The sequence below is a fragment of the Herpailurus yagouaroundi genome, unplaced genomic scaffold (assembly GCF_014898765.1).
Source record: "Herpailurus yagouaroundi ecotype Mexico unplaced genomic scaffold, PumYag 160, whole genome shotgun sequence".
Taxonomy (NCBI): Eukaryota; Metazoa; Chordata; class Mammalia; order Carnivora; family Felidae; genus Herpailurus; species Herpailurus yagouaroundi.
The window spans coordinates 5,756,471-5,772,593 of NW_024412401.1; the positions used below are offsets into that span (position 1 = coordinate 5,756,471).

At 36.9% G+C, this 16,123-nt stretch overlaps 1 protein-coding gene across 2 annotated transcripts in view; it reads left to right on the top strand.

Annotated features, from left to right (window-relative positions):
* Positions 1-12,793, top strand: part of CNTLN (centlein) — a 315,169-nt gene extending 302,376 nt beyond the window's left edge. For both annotated transcript variants that reach the window (XM_040481333.1, XM_040481334.1), the window contains exon 26: positions 10,525-12,793. In XM_040481333.1, coding sequence (XP_040337267.1) covers positions 10,525-10,626 — 102 coding nt within the window. In that variant the 3' untranslated portion in view covers positions 10,627-12,793. The remainder of the gene's footprint in view (positions 1-10,524) is intronic.
* Positions 12,794-16,123: the final 3,330 nt, after the last annotated feature.

Here is a 16,123-nt window from a genome sequence, read left to right on the forward strand (position 1 = left end):
TTTCCAGTCAATTCATGTTTTCCTCACAGCCAGACAGCTGTTTATTACTGTGTCTTCCCGCATTCTCTACAATATTTTCTACTGAGACCTCGAGCAGCTTGTTAGTGGGAAGTAAATATTGATTTGGCATCCTGTCAATGCAGGAAGAATGAAAAAATTTCCACCAGAGGCCCCTCAAACATTTTCCTATCGACATTTTCTGGGCCGAGTGGAAAGCTGCATAGAGGATGACAAGGCCAAGACGAGTTGAAATCCCTGAGGGGTCCATTGAGACGGCTGCTGTGACCTGTGTGATACTTTTTCTTTCCTTTCAAGTATTTTTTTAATACACATAGAGTCTGCTGGGATGTGCCCCTCTTGTAAGTGATCAAGGGCAGTTTATTGGCAGGTGAGAGCCCTGCTTTTCTAGTCATAGCCAGCTTTTGTTTTGACATCACCAACAGCATGTAATGTATTCGAAAAGTTTTTCATTAGAGTTCTTTTTGCTTAACCTAATTGTCTCTTTTAAAAATGAACCAAGGATAAAAAGAGCTAAAATGTGTTTTTCAAAATAGCAAAAAATATACACATCCATTACTGTCCTGTGATTTTTGGAAAGCCATTATAAATGTTTCTGTGTAAAGATTAAAAATAAAAGCAGTTTTAAACACATTTATTTTACATTTATATGAACAAACAACAGCATCTATACTTCTGGAAAAGTCAAGGATAAGTAAATAATACATGAACTACTCATATTCTTAGTGTCAGTCTTATATATTTTTGAAATGTTATCTGGAATCACTTCCATAGTAACAGAAGGTGATTGGCAATCTTTGCTTAAAATTCTTCAAGTGCAGACCATGTCTTCTACAGTGACAACTTGCTTTTGAGAAGAAACGCCATTTCTTAATGAATGTTGCGTGCCCAGCACCCAGCCCAGTGGCCAGCACATCAAAGGAGTTCAGTAATGAGTGTGACAGGTTATATATTTAGGCTTGAAAAATGATAAAAAATAAACTCTTAAATGAATTTTTTAATGTTCAATTTGTAAACATGACTCTTTAATATGGAGCTTTCATCGTCAGTTATGGACATAAAAAAAAATAGATCCACATGCGTAAATCTTTATTAAATTTTTCTAAAGCTGTATTGACACCAGACCTGCTTTTTTGACTCACCTTTGTAGATGTACATGCACACATTCTACATTATCTGGATGTATACTTATGCCGCTTAGTCGGTGCAAAAAAAATCCTGTGGAAAATGGCATTAGACCGCTTAATACTGCAGTTTGATGTAGTGCCTTTTTGTGCCACTGAGCCTGGACTCTGGAATATAATTGCCTGGCAGTATTGATTTAATTGCCCAGGTTTATTTGTGGACTCCTAATTATTGACTGGAGGTAAATTTAATGGAGCAGCCTTTATGAACACTGGGAAAGCGCCTCTGTTGCCGTTATACATAATGAACTGCATCATGTGCCTTTAGATCATTTTTCAAGCTAATTTTATTCCACTGTGACAGTATGAAAACATTTAAAAAGTCAAAGACTTTTTATTTTTATTACTGACATAGGTGGTTTTGCTGATGTCTTTGAATTTTGTGAGAAAAAAAATAGTGACTTGATTGGTTGCACTTGAATGTCACTTCATAATTACACCCAAGAGAAAAATCTATAAAATAGAAAACATCTTTTTTTTTAGCCTACTTTTCTTCTCTCTCCGTCCCAGCAATTACATTTGTCCTGAATTTTAGAAAAGGTTTTCTTTGTCCGACAATTTTTTTAGAGGCTGTTATGCCTCTAAAAGTGTATGTATGTTCATTCCTACATTTGCTTAGTACAATATACAGTTCTGTGTGTCTGAGGTTACGTGATTGTCAAGCTGTGGAATAATTGAGCACATTTCCTTAAAAAATAATTAATTTAATATTGATATTTGGTTATTAGAATATTTTGAAGATGAAATTATTGGAAAACTTCTCTTTTATGTCCTCTGTGTTGGGTGCTGTAAGGGAATTCTCGGATCAGAGGAGTCAGTCTGGCCCTGTGGTTTTACCTTTTGTTTAAGAATTAAGCCACAAAATGATTTTCTTTCAAAGAAAATTTTCTCTGCATTCATTTGGTGTAAATTTGCATTCATATAATGCTTGCCACAAAATAAAAAGCTGTTCCACCGTGTGGCAATATGGGACTATACAACAATATAATGCCTACTACTGCTGCTAGCCAGAAGTGCATGACAACTGAAAGGCCTGAAACCTTAACTTTTCTTTATTTAAGGCAGAGTGCAAATATATGGCCTCTTTGCTTCAAGTAGTCCTGGTGCAATTGGTAATTTTATGTGTAATCATATCTGCACCTAACTTTTGTTCCTACAGATTTCTAGCAATAAAAATTACACTAAAAAAATCTTTCTAATATCTACTGTTATTCTTACAGCATAGCTGCCATTTAATTTCTTTGAACATTTTTACTTGTATTAATTCATCTTTCTTACATTATTACATTTTTAAAAACTTGCAATCTATGGCAGAGAAAAGCAAACAAATTAATGATTATAATAGGATGGGAGAACCCTTCCAGATTAGTTCTTCTGTAGTTCAGAGGGTGGGAGAAAAAAAAACAGAGATAGAAAAAGTAGGCTGAGACCAAACTATAAAAGCGGTGAGCAAGAAAGAGATATGATCAGAGTTGTGTTTTATAAAGATGCTTGAGATCAGCACATAGTAGGTCTGTAGGGAGAGAGACTGGGAGCAGGAAGATAGTTTAGGCAAAGGGCAATGAGGGTCTGCATGTGCCATTGCCATAAAAATGGAAAGAATGAGATAGATGTGACCCACATTATAGCGATTGAATCAATAGCAGTAATGAGATTAGATAGAGTCAGAAAGCAGAAACCATAGATGGGTGAGTTTAATACCCCACATAAAGAGAAAGATGATGATACCTCTAAGAGTTTGAGACACCAAAAGGTGTAGATCAGATGTGGTAGGGAGGAGATGTCAGTACTGAATCCATAGAAAGTGTAGTAGATGCATTCCATTAACAATATTCAAGGATTCAAGTGTTTTCATTAATTCAGCTAGCCTTCTCTCTGGCTTTTCTCAGTGAAATTTAACCATTTGTGAACACATTTCAAACTCTTACAACTCAACAACTAAAAGTAAAGAAACTGATTTGAATAGACATTTCTATAAGAAGATAAACAGATAGCTAATAAGGGCATGAAAAGATGCTCAACATCATTAACCATCAGGGAAATGGAACCCAAAAACTGAGATGAGGTACTGCCTCACACCGAGCAGGTTGGCTATCACGAAAAAGACAGACAATACCAAGGGTTGGTGAAGCTGTGGAGAAATTAGAACCCTTATACATTGCTGCTGAAAATGTAAAATGATGCCACTCCTGAGGAAAAGAGTCTTTCACTTCTTCAGAAAGTTAAAAATAGAGATTATATGACCCAGCAGTTTCATCCTCTAGGCATATACCCACAATAAATGAAAACACATGTCCATACAAAAACTTCTACATGAATGTTTACAACAGCATTATTCATAATACCTCCAAAGTGGAAGCAACCCAGAGGTACATCAGCTGATGAATGGATTAATTTGGCGTATGTATACATGGAACTCTGCCATAAAATGGAATGAAGTAGTAAATACATGCTACAACACAGCCCTATAACCCTTATGCTAAGTGAAAGAAGCCACACACAAAAGGTCACATATAGTCTGACTGCATTCATATGAAATGTCCAGAATGGCAAATCTATATAAAGACAGAAAGTAGAGTGGTGGTTACCATGGAGATCGGGGTGGGGGCAGACAGACGGAGTGGCTGCTAATGGGTACAGAGTTTCTTTTGAGGGTGAGGGAAATGTTCTAGAATGAGATAGTGGCGATGGTGGCACAGCCTTGTGAATATATCAAAAACCAACGAATTCTATACTTTAAAGTGGTGAATTTTATGTTATGTGAACTATATATTAATTTAAAAAATGTTCTCTTCAATATCAAAAGAGGAAAAAATACATTTATTAAAAAAATATTTTTAATGTTTATTCATTTTTAATAGAGCACGCACAAGCAGGGTTGGGGCAGAGAGAGAGGGAGACACAGAATCTGAAGTAGGCTCCAGGCTCCGAGCCATCAACATGGACCCCAACGCAGGGCTTGAATCCAAGAACCACGGGATCATGACCTGAGCAGAAGTCAGACGCTTAACTGACTGAGCCACCCAGGTGCCCCCAGAAAAAAGAATACATTTAAAAATAAATTCCATAGGGGTTCCTACGTGGCTCAGTCAGTTAAACATCCAACTCTTGATTTCAGCTCAGGTCATGGTCTCACAGTTTGAGAGATCGAGCCCTGCGTCAGGCTTCATGCTGAACATGCAGCCTACTTAAGATTCTCTCCCTCTCCCTCTGACCCTTTCTAACTTGTTCTCTCTCTCTTCTCTCTCTCTCTCTCTCTAAAAAAAAAGTAAATTAAATAAATTTCTTATATCGCATATGCCATCTCCTCTACCATTAATTAGCAGAGATTGCCTTAAATGCATTTGAATTTGAACTTCTGTCTCCTGGTCATAATTATGAACAAATGAGATAAGTGATTTCCTTTCATTTGGCACATAAGGAGATGTCCCTTTGTTATGCTCTGACTGATACTTACCTTCTCACATATCCAAACTAGTAGTAGTCATTTATACTCTGCCTTCTAAGAGACAACTGTTTATTTGTTCTGCCCATTCTGATCCTCAAAATTATAAAATTGTAATAAAGGTCATTTAACTTTGCCTTTAGGCCTTAATAATACGTGAAACAGTACTTTTTACTTGGGACTTTAAAAGGTAACAGAGAGTTAGTGGAGATAACACTGAACCTATACTATGGAATCCTTTTAAAAAAAAAAAATGTACATAGTGCCTCCTACATTATTGTTTCAGGTTTGGGAGTACAGAAGTGAGCAGAGGAGACAAAAATCACCTCCTTCATGGAGTTTACATTTCTGGGGGTGAAGGACAATAAAAGAGTTAAAATATATAAACTGTGAAATTTATTAAACAATTAAATTGAACAGAATTATGGGTATATATGTTAAAATATGTATACTTGTACAAGATAAATAATTACAGTTATAAATGCAATATGGTTCTTTACTAGTATTTGTATAAAAACCTTGAGCCGGGAATGACTAGAAAATGTGTCTTGATTTCATTTTGTTTTACCCCTGTTCTTTATTGTTTGCTAATCCTTTTCTGGATTTTATTCAGTCCATTTTAGTCCACTTTTTGGAGATCATTTTCTTGCATTGGGAGCATATAAAAAATTCTTTCTGCCTTCAGCTGTTGAGAATTTAAAGTACAGAATTTAATCAGTGGTTTTTCTTTAGCTTTAAATATCCCTGTTCCTATTAGATGCTTCAGATCTTGCAAATGCTGAAATTTAAAATGGCTCTTTCCCCAGTGCCCTCTCTGCAAAATATGCTTACCTTCTACAGAATCCTTGCAATATGTCAGTGAGAAGAGTTTTATAAATCTCCCTGGCTTTTGTAAATAGAGTAACTTCCAGGCTGAAGGTTAACTGAAAGTTTCTCCTTAGAACTCGGAACACATCTAGTCTGTTACTTTCTGTGTGGCACTTACAACACATGCAAGCACATGCAGGCACATTCACTCACCCCTGCTCACACACGTAAACCCACTCCCTCAGCCACCCACACAGCTTTCTTACATCTAGCGAAATAGCAAGAGTTCAAATTTCTCCATTCAGAGCCTTCCTGGGATTTTTTTTTTTAATTTAACAATGTTAAGCCTTCTTTCATGTTTCCAGTAAAAGCAGGTACACTAAATGAAATGAAATACATTTATTTTCAATAGGACTCAAGCTAGATTAAAGTCAATTTGTGTTTTAAAAGTGGTATCTTCTTGGTGGTAGTTTTCAAACCAAAAACAAGAATGAAAATGGTTAAAATGTTCATCTTGTTCTTTAGATTTTTGTTAAAAGCACATTCCAGTTAGTGCTCATGCTGTTAAGTTATCTATGTTTTATAGTCATGGACGTTAGACTTGGTTATTTTTCCAATATAGCTCTCAAAGGTCTGCAACCATCATTCATGCCTTACCTTTATACAGAAACACTTAAATGAAACCACAACCTGCGAGTGTGAGTGATAAACTTGGGATTGTGTCAGTGGCATACCAGCTCCTAGAGGCAAACATCTGTAGGTGTTTACATGTGAGATAAGCTGGAAATCTGTGTGAAATCAGGGGAAATCGCTCCCTAATAGAAGTCACCTTTTGCAACAGGGACAGCCCGAATGATTAGGAAGACCCACTTTAAGACCACACCACACACCAAGCAAAGCTCAGTTGTTCCGGTGTCCTAGTTAAATTTCCATACCAAGTTATCTCACACAGTATCAACTCTTCACCTGTCTCATCTTCTCCGTGATGTTGAAGCGTTCAAGCCTGTGGGACTCTGTATTGACATACCCAGGAGTATCCCTTCTCCTTTGTTATGCAAGAGAAAGAAAGAAATCATGCAGTCTTTCTGGACTTCATAGTCCCTGGCATATGCCATCGGAGATGAAACCCGAGGCAGCATAATTGTCGGGTTTGTTGTTTCAGATACATTTGATGGGGCAAGTGAGAAAGTATGGCTGCTGTTGTCCAGTCAGCTTGCTGCCACTTCAGTCCAACTCCAAAATCCTATCCATGAAAGAATAGTGGTGCTTTCTGTGTCTGAAGGAGTTCCCTCTAGAATGCATGCAGAGAGATTTTAATGTACTCTAAACACCCTGTGTGAGATAACCTTGCATTTCATCTAGACTCCGGTCTCCTGGTCTTCTTAATGTTTTTAAAGCGTTTTGCTGTTAAAACAAATAAAAAACAGGGCAAACAAGCAGACCAGGTGAATTTTTAAAGCATTTTACAAGGCATTTTGTATTTTAAAGACAGTCTTAACTGCACCCAATCTATAGCTCTCTGATGAGAATTGACGTTCATTTGATACTATAAGCTTTTGAAGAACTCTGTGAATCACAGTAGACTAAATTATGTCCCATCAGTCTTCAGGTTAACTGTAATTTGTAAGATTTTTTAAATGTTTGTTTATTTATTTTGAGGTGGGGGGCAGAGAGAGAGTGAGAGAGAGAACACGAAGCGACAGAGCCTAATACGGGATTCCATCCCCATGTAGGGTTTGATCCCACAAACCATGAGATCATGACCTGAGCCAAAATTAAGAGTTCGAGGCTCAACTCACTGAGCCCCTGTAATTTGTAAGATTTAAGAATTAACAGTAATCTGTAAATGATAAAAGTGATTATTCTCAGTTAGCTAAAATAGCCAGTGAACTTAAAAATCCCATTCTTAACCACTTTCAGAAAACAAGAATTTTCATTAATTCATCCTAGACTAAGCAGAGGTTTTTATCTGTATAGGCTATGAAAGAAGTTTGCCAAATAAAGAATAGTGCACACTTCGCAAGAGAAGCTATTTTTGAAACCAATACTGCTGGTCCACTCGTTATTTGAGGATGTACTGAGTCTACTCCATGAATAAGGAACAATTTATAAAGTAGGAGGGACACGTGCTTAAAATTTTTTGGTTAACAGTTACTTTGAGTTATAGTGTTCATTTGTAAAAAATAAGTCATATTCATTTGAAAACAGTAAGTATATTTTATGAAATGTTTTCTAATCTGACTTTTCCTTAGTCTTCTTCTAGGTTTGTTTCAATTACTAACAATTATATTATAAAATTACATTAATTTTATATTTTATAAAATTACAGTTGATCCTTTCGAAAGGCCTCTTTGAGAGTCGGACTTACAGTTCCCAGGGAACAACAAGTCATAAAAAGCAAATAGAGTGAGCACTGTGTTTGGAGAAAGAAATTCAGAGTTGGTTTATGAAAAAGGAAATAGAAAGGTTGAATTAAAATAAACATCTCCAACTAGTAAGATATATGAATTTTAATTTAATATTATATAAAGACAGATAATAATATCCTTCTGACCTATTTGCAGAGAAATAGAAGAACCTCTAAGGGCAGATAGATATGCACATACCGTGCATCATGATTAAAAGATTGATCACTTTTTGAAATCTATATGTGTTAGCCTCTATACAAAGCTTAAAAGAAGCTTACAATCCAATAAAACAGGATTGACAAACAGTTGTGTTTAACTGTGGGGCTTTTTGTTTTATTGGGAGCCAGAGGAAGAGAATAAAGTGAGTTGTCAGTAGTAAATTAGTAAATGGACCTCTTGTTCCACCTCGGAGGCTTCCTGGAAGAGAAATTCTTTGAGCTAGATTTTTTTAAAAGGAAGTGAAATTTCCAAGTACATGACATGTTGAAAACTGTTCAGATCACAAGATAAAAAGGTTTATGTTTAACTTGAAAGTGTAATATGCAAATAAGATGATTAATGTCAGTACATTGTGGCCTGGTGAAAGTACTGTGACATTATTACATAGGAAATTACAGAACCAGCATGTTTCCCAAAGTGTGTTCCATGGATTGCTAGTTCCTCATGATAGACCATGAGAAGAGCATGGACAAATGAATTTAGAAACAGAGTATTACATTGCTTGGAGACTCACAGTGTCTGTTAATATCTTAAAGCTTCTAAGAGATCCTGAAATAGAGGAACTTTTTAAGGTTTGGTTTGTTTCCCAAACTTACTTGGTCAGAGGACCCTTTTTTCCCTTGAACAGCTTGAGGAAATTACATTTTATTTCCACCAGGAAACATCTTGTTTATCTGCCTTTTTGATGGGGATGCATATGGTACTGATAGCCATGGCCAACATAAAGAAGGTTGCCTGATAGTTTTGTTATTATTTTGTATGTGCATTCCTTTAACATCTAATATTAATGCCCTGAGAATTTAAATTATCTAATTTATAAGACTGGAAGTTTTGCCAAATATGACTCTTTTCTGCATCCCAGAAGGGCAATCTGTCAAAGTAATGATTTGCTGTTAGTATCCTTACCTTGCAGAAGGGAGTCTAACATTCTTCCTTACTTCTAAGATGCATTTTCCCCACATTTTCATATTTCTGACATTGCAATGCAAACACAGTGTTATATATTTAATGGGGTAGTAGGGTTTTTTTCTTTCCCAGAAAAAAGCTGTTTTTAATTCAATGCATGTATCTTCTATTCAAGTCTGTCTTCAGAACTAAAGAAATGTGATATTTTGGTATCTTGTGGTTTCTTCAGTAAGTTTCATGGAAGACCGTGTGTGAAGCTCCTGGCATTGACTTAGAAAAGGCAGTTTGTTACAAAGATGAGAAAGAAGTTAAACTAGAACCTTTTTGTTAGAAACTTGGGATCTGAGGCAATCCTATGGACCAGTTTTGGTCTTCGCTTCTCATTCGTGGCCTGCATAATCTGTTTGTCTGGCCTGTTGTTTCACTGCCACTGGCCAACCTTTTCTGTTTACTCCCAGTTCAAATTCGAAAAGGCCGTTCTGGTTGGTTGAGCGAATTATAATCACCCTAGCTGAGCACAGCCGAGCACCTCCTATAGTGGTCTTTGGTCAGGTGCTGATGATGGATGCTGCCTGTGGTCATCCTGGCACAAAAAAAGGGCCTGATGGTACTTCCCTTGTGGGGAAGGGGACTGGGCATGGGAAGCATCCCCGTCAACATATTCAAGGAAACAAAAGTGGTCTTTTGCTGGTTAATCAAAAGGGCAACTCCAAGAAATGGCATAACAAATGTCTTAATTATTATAAACCTCTTCTGTGAGACCAGACAGCTGGGAAGGAGACAAAAGGAAGTTGGTGGAGGTGTGGGGGTAATTGGAGACCCTTTTCCCTTTTCTTCTACTTACAGCCCAGACATGTATCCTACGACTCAGACTTCTACAGGAAACCCAGGGAAGCAGAGGGAACAATGAAACTTTACCAGAAAAGTTATATAAATTATGAAATTTAAAAATGTACTCTACATTTCATAAACTCAGCAGTTTGCAACATGTGTATTACACTTTGATGTGCCAAACTTTTCTGTAACATCTTAATCAATGGGTATACTTTTGCCATTTTTTTTCGCTCTGAAATTTTACCCTACAACTCTTGAGGTGTTGGGCTCTCACACAGACAAGTGTATTGATAGTTCTCTCTCATTCTTTTATGAGTGATGAGCATACAGTACTCCTTCGGTGGGCCTGTGGGCCCTGGAGATGACTGTAACCTGCTATTGATCAGCTGATTGAAGATAAATGGCTCAGCTGCTTGTATTGCAGATTACATCATTAACATGGTCAGTAAACCATGAATTGTTCAATAAGGCGTTTATCTTTTTTCATTTTACTTCTGCTCTTTTATCATTTTTATTATAAAAGACAAAATTACCCACACTAACCAGGAAGATCAGTTGAAAAGAGACCCAGAAGGGTGCCGTTATGGGTGCAAAGTTGCAGATAGCTGAGTTCTAATGGTTTAATGATATTTAGTGTATGTTTTTGAGCTGAAGAAAATATAGAGTTTTGATCATCTTTTTTTTGTGTGTGTTTCTCTTACAGCTTCCTTTTGCCTCATATTTGCTAGAAGCAGTACTGGAGAAAATAAATGAAAGAAAGAAACTAGTTGAAGGATATTTCACAATTATGAAAGATATTAGATGATATTATGATGAAGAACTTTTTTTCAAATGTGAAAACTTTTTGTGTGGTGGGACTGGAGAAATGCATTGCAATCCTGGTACAGTATCTGCTCCAACTATCAATAGTCAGGTTCAATACCAAAATAAGAAGTCTCTGAAACTAATTAATTGCTGAACAAGTGAAACTAATTAAGTACACAGCCATTTTAAAGGAAATAGTGTAGCATTTGATTGTTGAATACAAATATTGCCACAAATCAATGCAAACTTAAAAATGATTTTCCTTCCAGTGCAGTAGAAGAAATTAGAACAAGCTTGGACACACAAATTGGCCTGAATATAAGAAGACAAAGGTGTAAACTGAGGACTTAATGTTTTAAGTTTTGTAAGAAACTAGACCATTTACATAAAACCAGTATAAAAGGCCTTAAATCATCCAATGAAGAGCAATTTGTTTTATTGGCAAATATAAAACGAAGCATCATATCTTAAGGATGAGAATTTAATGAAATAAATGGTGTGGTCCAATTATATCTGTTCTCAATATACTGGATTATGTAGGAGACACTGTATTTTCCTAGAACTACTTGGCAAAAATAAAAACATTTTCTCCCTTTCTTTTTTTAAATTCACAAGACTTTGTGTGGCCATCTAAATTAGCAAGGGACCACAAGCCCAGTGTATAAAATTAGGCTAGATCCAGCATAACTCCTACTGTGGTCAACTAATTAAGTTCAAATTCCTAATGATGATATCATCTTTATTTAGATTTCCAAATACTCTTAACCCCATTTCACCTTTTCGCTATATTCCTGCCACACATGACCTTTCTGGTTCCTCTAATTCACCAAACTTCTGCCTGCCTCCAGCCTTTACTCTTTTTCTTTTCTAGAATAGTCTGTACGTTTTTCTCATGACTGGCTCCTTCTCATCATTCAGGATCACCTTATCTGCTCCCTCAGGGACACATTCCCTGGCCATCTTACTACTTAATTTCCTTTATCACAGAAAATTGGCTATTTTACCTGTTCACTTATACGTCTTCATGTTATTTTCTCCTCCCCTTTCCCTTTAGAATACAGGTCCCCTGAGGTTAAGGCAGCGGTTGGCAAATTATGGCCCACAAGCCAAATCTGGACTGCCGCCTGTTTTTGTGCGGCCCACAAGCTAAGAATAATTTTTACATTACCAAATGGTAAAACAAAAAGAGAATATGTTTTATAGCATGTGAAGTTTATATGAAATTCAAATTTTAGTGTCCATCAATAAAGTTTTATTGGAACACAGTGATGGTCATTTATTTATGATTGTTCATGGCTGCTTTCAAACTACAGTAGTGCAAGTGAGTATGCAGCCCAGACCATATGTGATGCTGTGGTCACTTTGCACTACTTAGCACACTACAAATCACAATGACACAATTCTAGGAAAATACAGTTACAACTTGACAGCATTTCAGATGCCACAATACTACTCTACTGCACTTTTTAAGAAAAATATATACCCATCATGTCAAAACAAGAAAAGAAGAGAAAAATGGCTGTCAGCGTGACATTTTTTACGACATAGCAGAGTGTGGATTATCTTGCTATTGAATTGGATGGCAAAACATTGCGATTATTATACAGTGACAGTATACCTATGCTGAAAGAATGCACTGTATATGGACATTACTGAACTAAGTACTCATAACAGAATTTCCAACTCACAAGAAAACAATGGCAAGAAAATAAACTACAGGATTTTTAATATAATATCTGATCACAGAAGAATTTTGTTACAAAGATAAAATGTGACTGAATTTCTATGCAGGCCTGAGGTCTTCCAGGAAGAAGGCAAGAGGAGTCAGACAGCAATGTTACCACAGAAGGAGAGGGACAAAGAAATTTGACGATGCTACCCCAATAACTTTAAGTATAGAGGAAAGGGGCCATCAACTAAAGACTGTAGGTGATCCCCAGACACTGGAAAAGTCAAGGAAATGGATTGTCCACCACAGAGACTCCAGGAAAAAAAACAAAAAACAAAAAAACAGCATTTGTTAACATCTTGACTTTAGCCTAATAAAACTGATTTTGCACATCCCCAGCTATTAGAATAAATTTTGCTTTTTTAAACCATTAAGTTTGTGATAATTTGTAACTACAGCAATAGAAAATGAATACAGTTTTCTAAAATTCTGTTTAGAATTGTTTTATCTGTTTATGAGGGATATTGGGCAGAAGATACAAAATCAAGGCTGGTTCCATATTCAAACATCAATCAATGTAAGACACCATGTAAACAGGCTAAAGAGAAATATCACATGATTGTTAAAATTTTACAAAAACATATGAAAAACTTCAATACCCCTGCACGAGAAAAGAAGAAACTCAAAACTAAGAACTTCCTCAATTTGATGGGATTGCAAAATGCCTATGGCTAACATTATACTTAATGATGGAAGATTGAACACTTTCCCCTAAGATCAGGAACAAGGCAAGGATGTCTACTCTCACCACTGTTATTCAACAAAATATTGAAAATCCTGGCCAGCATGGTAAGGCAAGAAAAGGGAATAAAAGGCCTACATATTGGAAAGGAAGAAGTAAATCTATCTCTTACATAAATAATTCCATACACGAATAAATGAACCTCAGAATTAATAAGTGACTTCTCAAGATACAAGATCAACATAGAAAAATTAATTGTATTTCTATATACTAGTGAACTAGTAATACATGTGTGGAAACCATAATTTAAAATACAATTCACAATTCCCCAAAAGAAGAAAAAAGAAATACTGAGGTATAAATCTAACAAAGCATATCTAAGACTTGTATACTGAAAACTACAAACACTGATGAAAGAAGATTAAATAAATGGGGAGACATGCTGAGAGCATGAATTGGGATACTCAATATAGCAAAGATGCCAGTTGTCTCCAAATTGATATACGGGTTTAATACAATTCTCACAAACATCACAGCAAGATATTTGGAAAATAGAGACAAGAGTCTTCTAAAAAATTGTATGGAAAGGCAAAGGAAGAAGAGTAGCTACAAAGATTTAAGGAAAAATAAAGTGGGGGAAATCACTCTACCCAATTCTAAGATGTATTTTATAGCTACATTAAAAGTGTGGTATTGGCAGAGGAACAGACACCTTTTACCACCTGACCCTAATTAAAGCACTTTCAGCATATTTTTTAAAGCTTATTTATTAATTTTGAGAAGGGATGGGAGAGGGGCAGAGAGAAAGCATCCCAAACAGGCTCCGCCCTGTCAGCATGCAACGCGATGAGGGGCTTGAACTCATGAACTACAGGATTATGACCTAAGCTGAAGTCGAAATCAGACGCTTAACCAACTGAGCCATCCAGGAGCCCCTCAGCATATTTTGGGATGAGATTTAGTTAAGATAAAAAAAAATTTTTTAATGTCAGTGAAGTTTACATTTTCCAATATCTTATCTTAGGTTACTACTACTCAATCTGAGGGCACAAAAAAAATCTTCCTGTTGCCTTGACAAATTTCTTTGGTTTGGGACCTAGCTTTTTTTCTGGAGTTTTATCCCCACTGTATGTTCCCTATCTTAAACACCTGTCAACATCCTTTGTCTTATAAGGAATCCTCTCCATTCTTCGTATTGTACTAGTTCTGACACTGCTCATTAATTCAGTGTTGGGAGCAAGGTAGAAAAAGAAAAGTACATCCAGGGCATTTTCTTTTTCCTTTATTTTTATATAAATTTTAATTTTGAAATAGTGTAACATTCATAAGGAATTGCAAAAGTAGTATAGAGAATTCTTGAGTAGTCTTCATTCAGATTCCCTGAATAACACCTGACTTAACCATAACACATTGTCAGAATCAGGAAAATGACATCGGGACAGTATTATTAACTCAAATATAGACCATAAATGATTTTTACAAGCTTTCACATTCACTTCTTTTGGGGAGGGATAGTTTTATGAAATTTTGTCACACATGTAGATTATATAACTGTCAGCACAGCATACAGAGCTATTCCATCGACAGAATATTCCTCACGTTACTCCTTAGCGTTCATATCCCCCTTCCGACGCTAAGGCCTGCAACTATTTTTTTTTGTTCTTCATCACTATAATTTTGTTACTTTGAGAATGTTATATAAATGGAAGCACAGAGTATATAGTTCTTTTCAGTCAGCATAAGCCCTTGAGATCCATATAAATTGTGTATATCCATAGTTTATTTCTTTTCATTGCTGAATAGCATCCCAGTATATGCATGTACCACAGCTGGTTTATTCATTTACCCATCAACAGATACATGTGATGATATACTGATTGATGGGCCAAGTAGTCAGGGACTTGGGAGGAACATGTTTGGAACAAGGTGACAAGGAAGTCTGGGGAAGAGATGTGGATAGACCTCTCTGAATGGGTGTAAAAGGTGATGATTTTTTTGTCCCATGTGAGTGCTTACCAAAGGGTGGCCTCAGCAGAGGAGGATAGTAATAAGTGAGTAGAATAAACTGTTCTGTGGATACCAGTCAGCCTCTTTTCCCAGCCACCTCTATCATTGCACAGTGGGCTCATGGACAAAGTGGTTACGGTGGCAGGTATGAGGTTATGCATGGGCTCAGCAACATGGACATCTACTCACCAAGGCCAGCCTGACTATAGCCACTATTGAGTGTCCAATCTTCAAGAATCAGAGACCCAACACTAACTCCCTGATCTGACAAAATCCTCCAGGGTCAGCCAGCTACCTGGTGACAGGTTGACTGTATCTGACTGTTTCCATCATAGAAGAGACTGTATTTTGTACTTACTGGGACACTCACTCTGGATATGGATTCGCCTTCCCTGCAAGCAGTACTTCTGCCCAAACTACCATCTGTGGCCTTCCAGAATGTCTTATCCACCATCATGGTATTCCACACAGCAATGCTTCTGATCAAGGAACTCACTTCATAGCAAATGAAATGGATCAATGGGCCCAGGCTCTTGGAATTCACTGGTCTTATTGCATTCCCCACCATGGTGAAGCAGCTAGTTAGAATGGTAGAGTGGCTTTTGAAGACTCAGTTACAGTACTTTGTGGCAGTACTAGGTGGCAGTACTTTGCAGGGCTGAGGCAAGATTCTTGAGGAGGCTATATATGCTCTGAACTAGCATCTAATGTATGGTGCTGCTTTATCCATAGCCAGGATTCCCAGGTCCAGGAATCAAGGGGTAGAAATGGGAGTGGCACCACTCGCTATTACTCCTAGTGACTCACTAGCAAAATGTTTGCTTCCTCTCCCCATGACCTTATATACTCTGCTGGCTGAGAGGTCTTAACACCAAAGGGACAAATGCTTCCACCAGGAGACAGGAATGATTCCACTGAACTGGAAGTAAAGACCCACCCAGCCAACTGCAATTCCACATGACTGAATCAACAGGCCAAAAAGACAGTTACTGTGCTTCTTGGGATAATTGATTTTGACTACCAAGGGGAAATTGTACTGCTACTCCACAGGAGATCCCTTAGGGCATTTCTTAATACTAC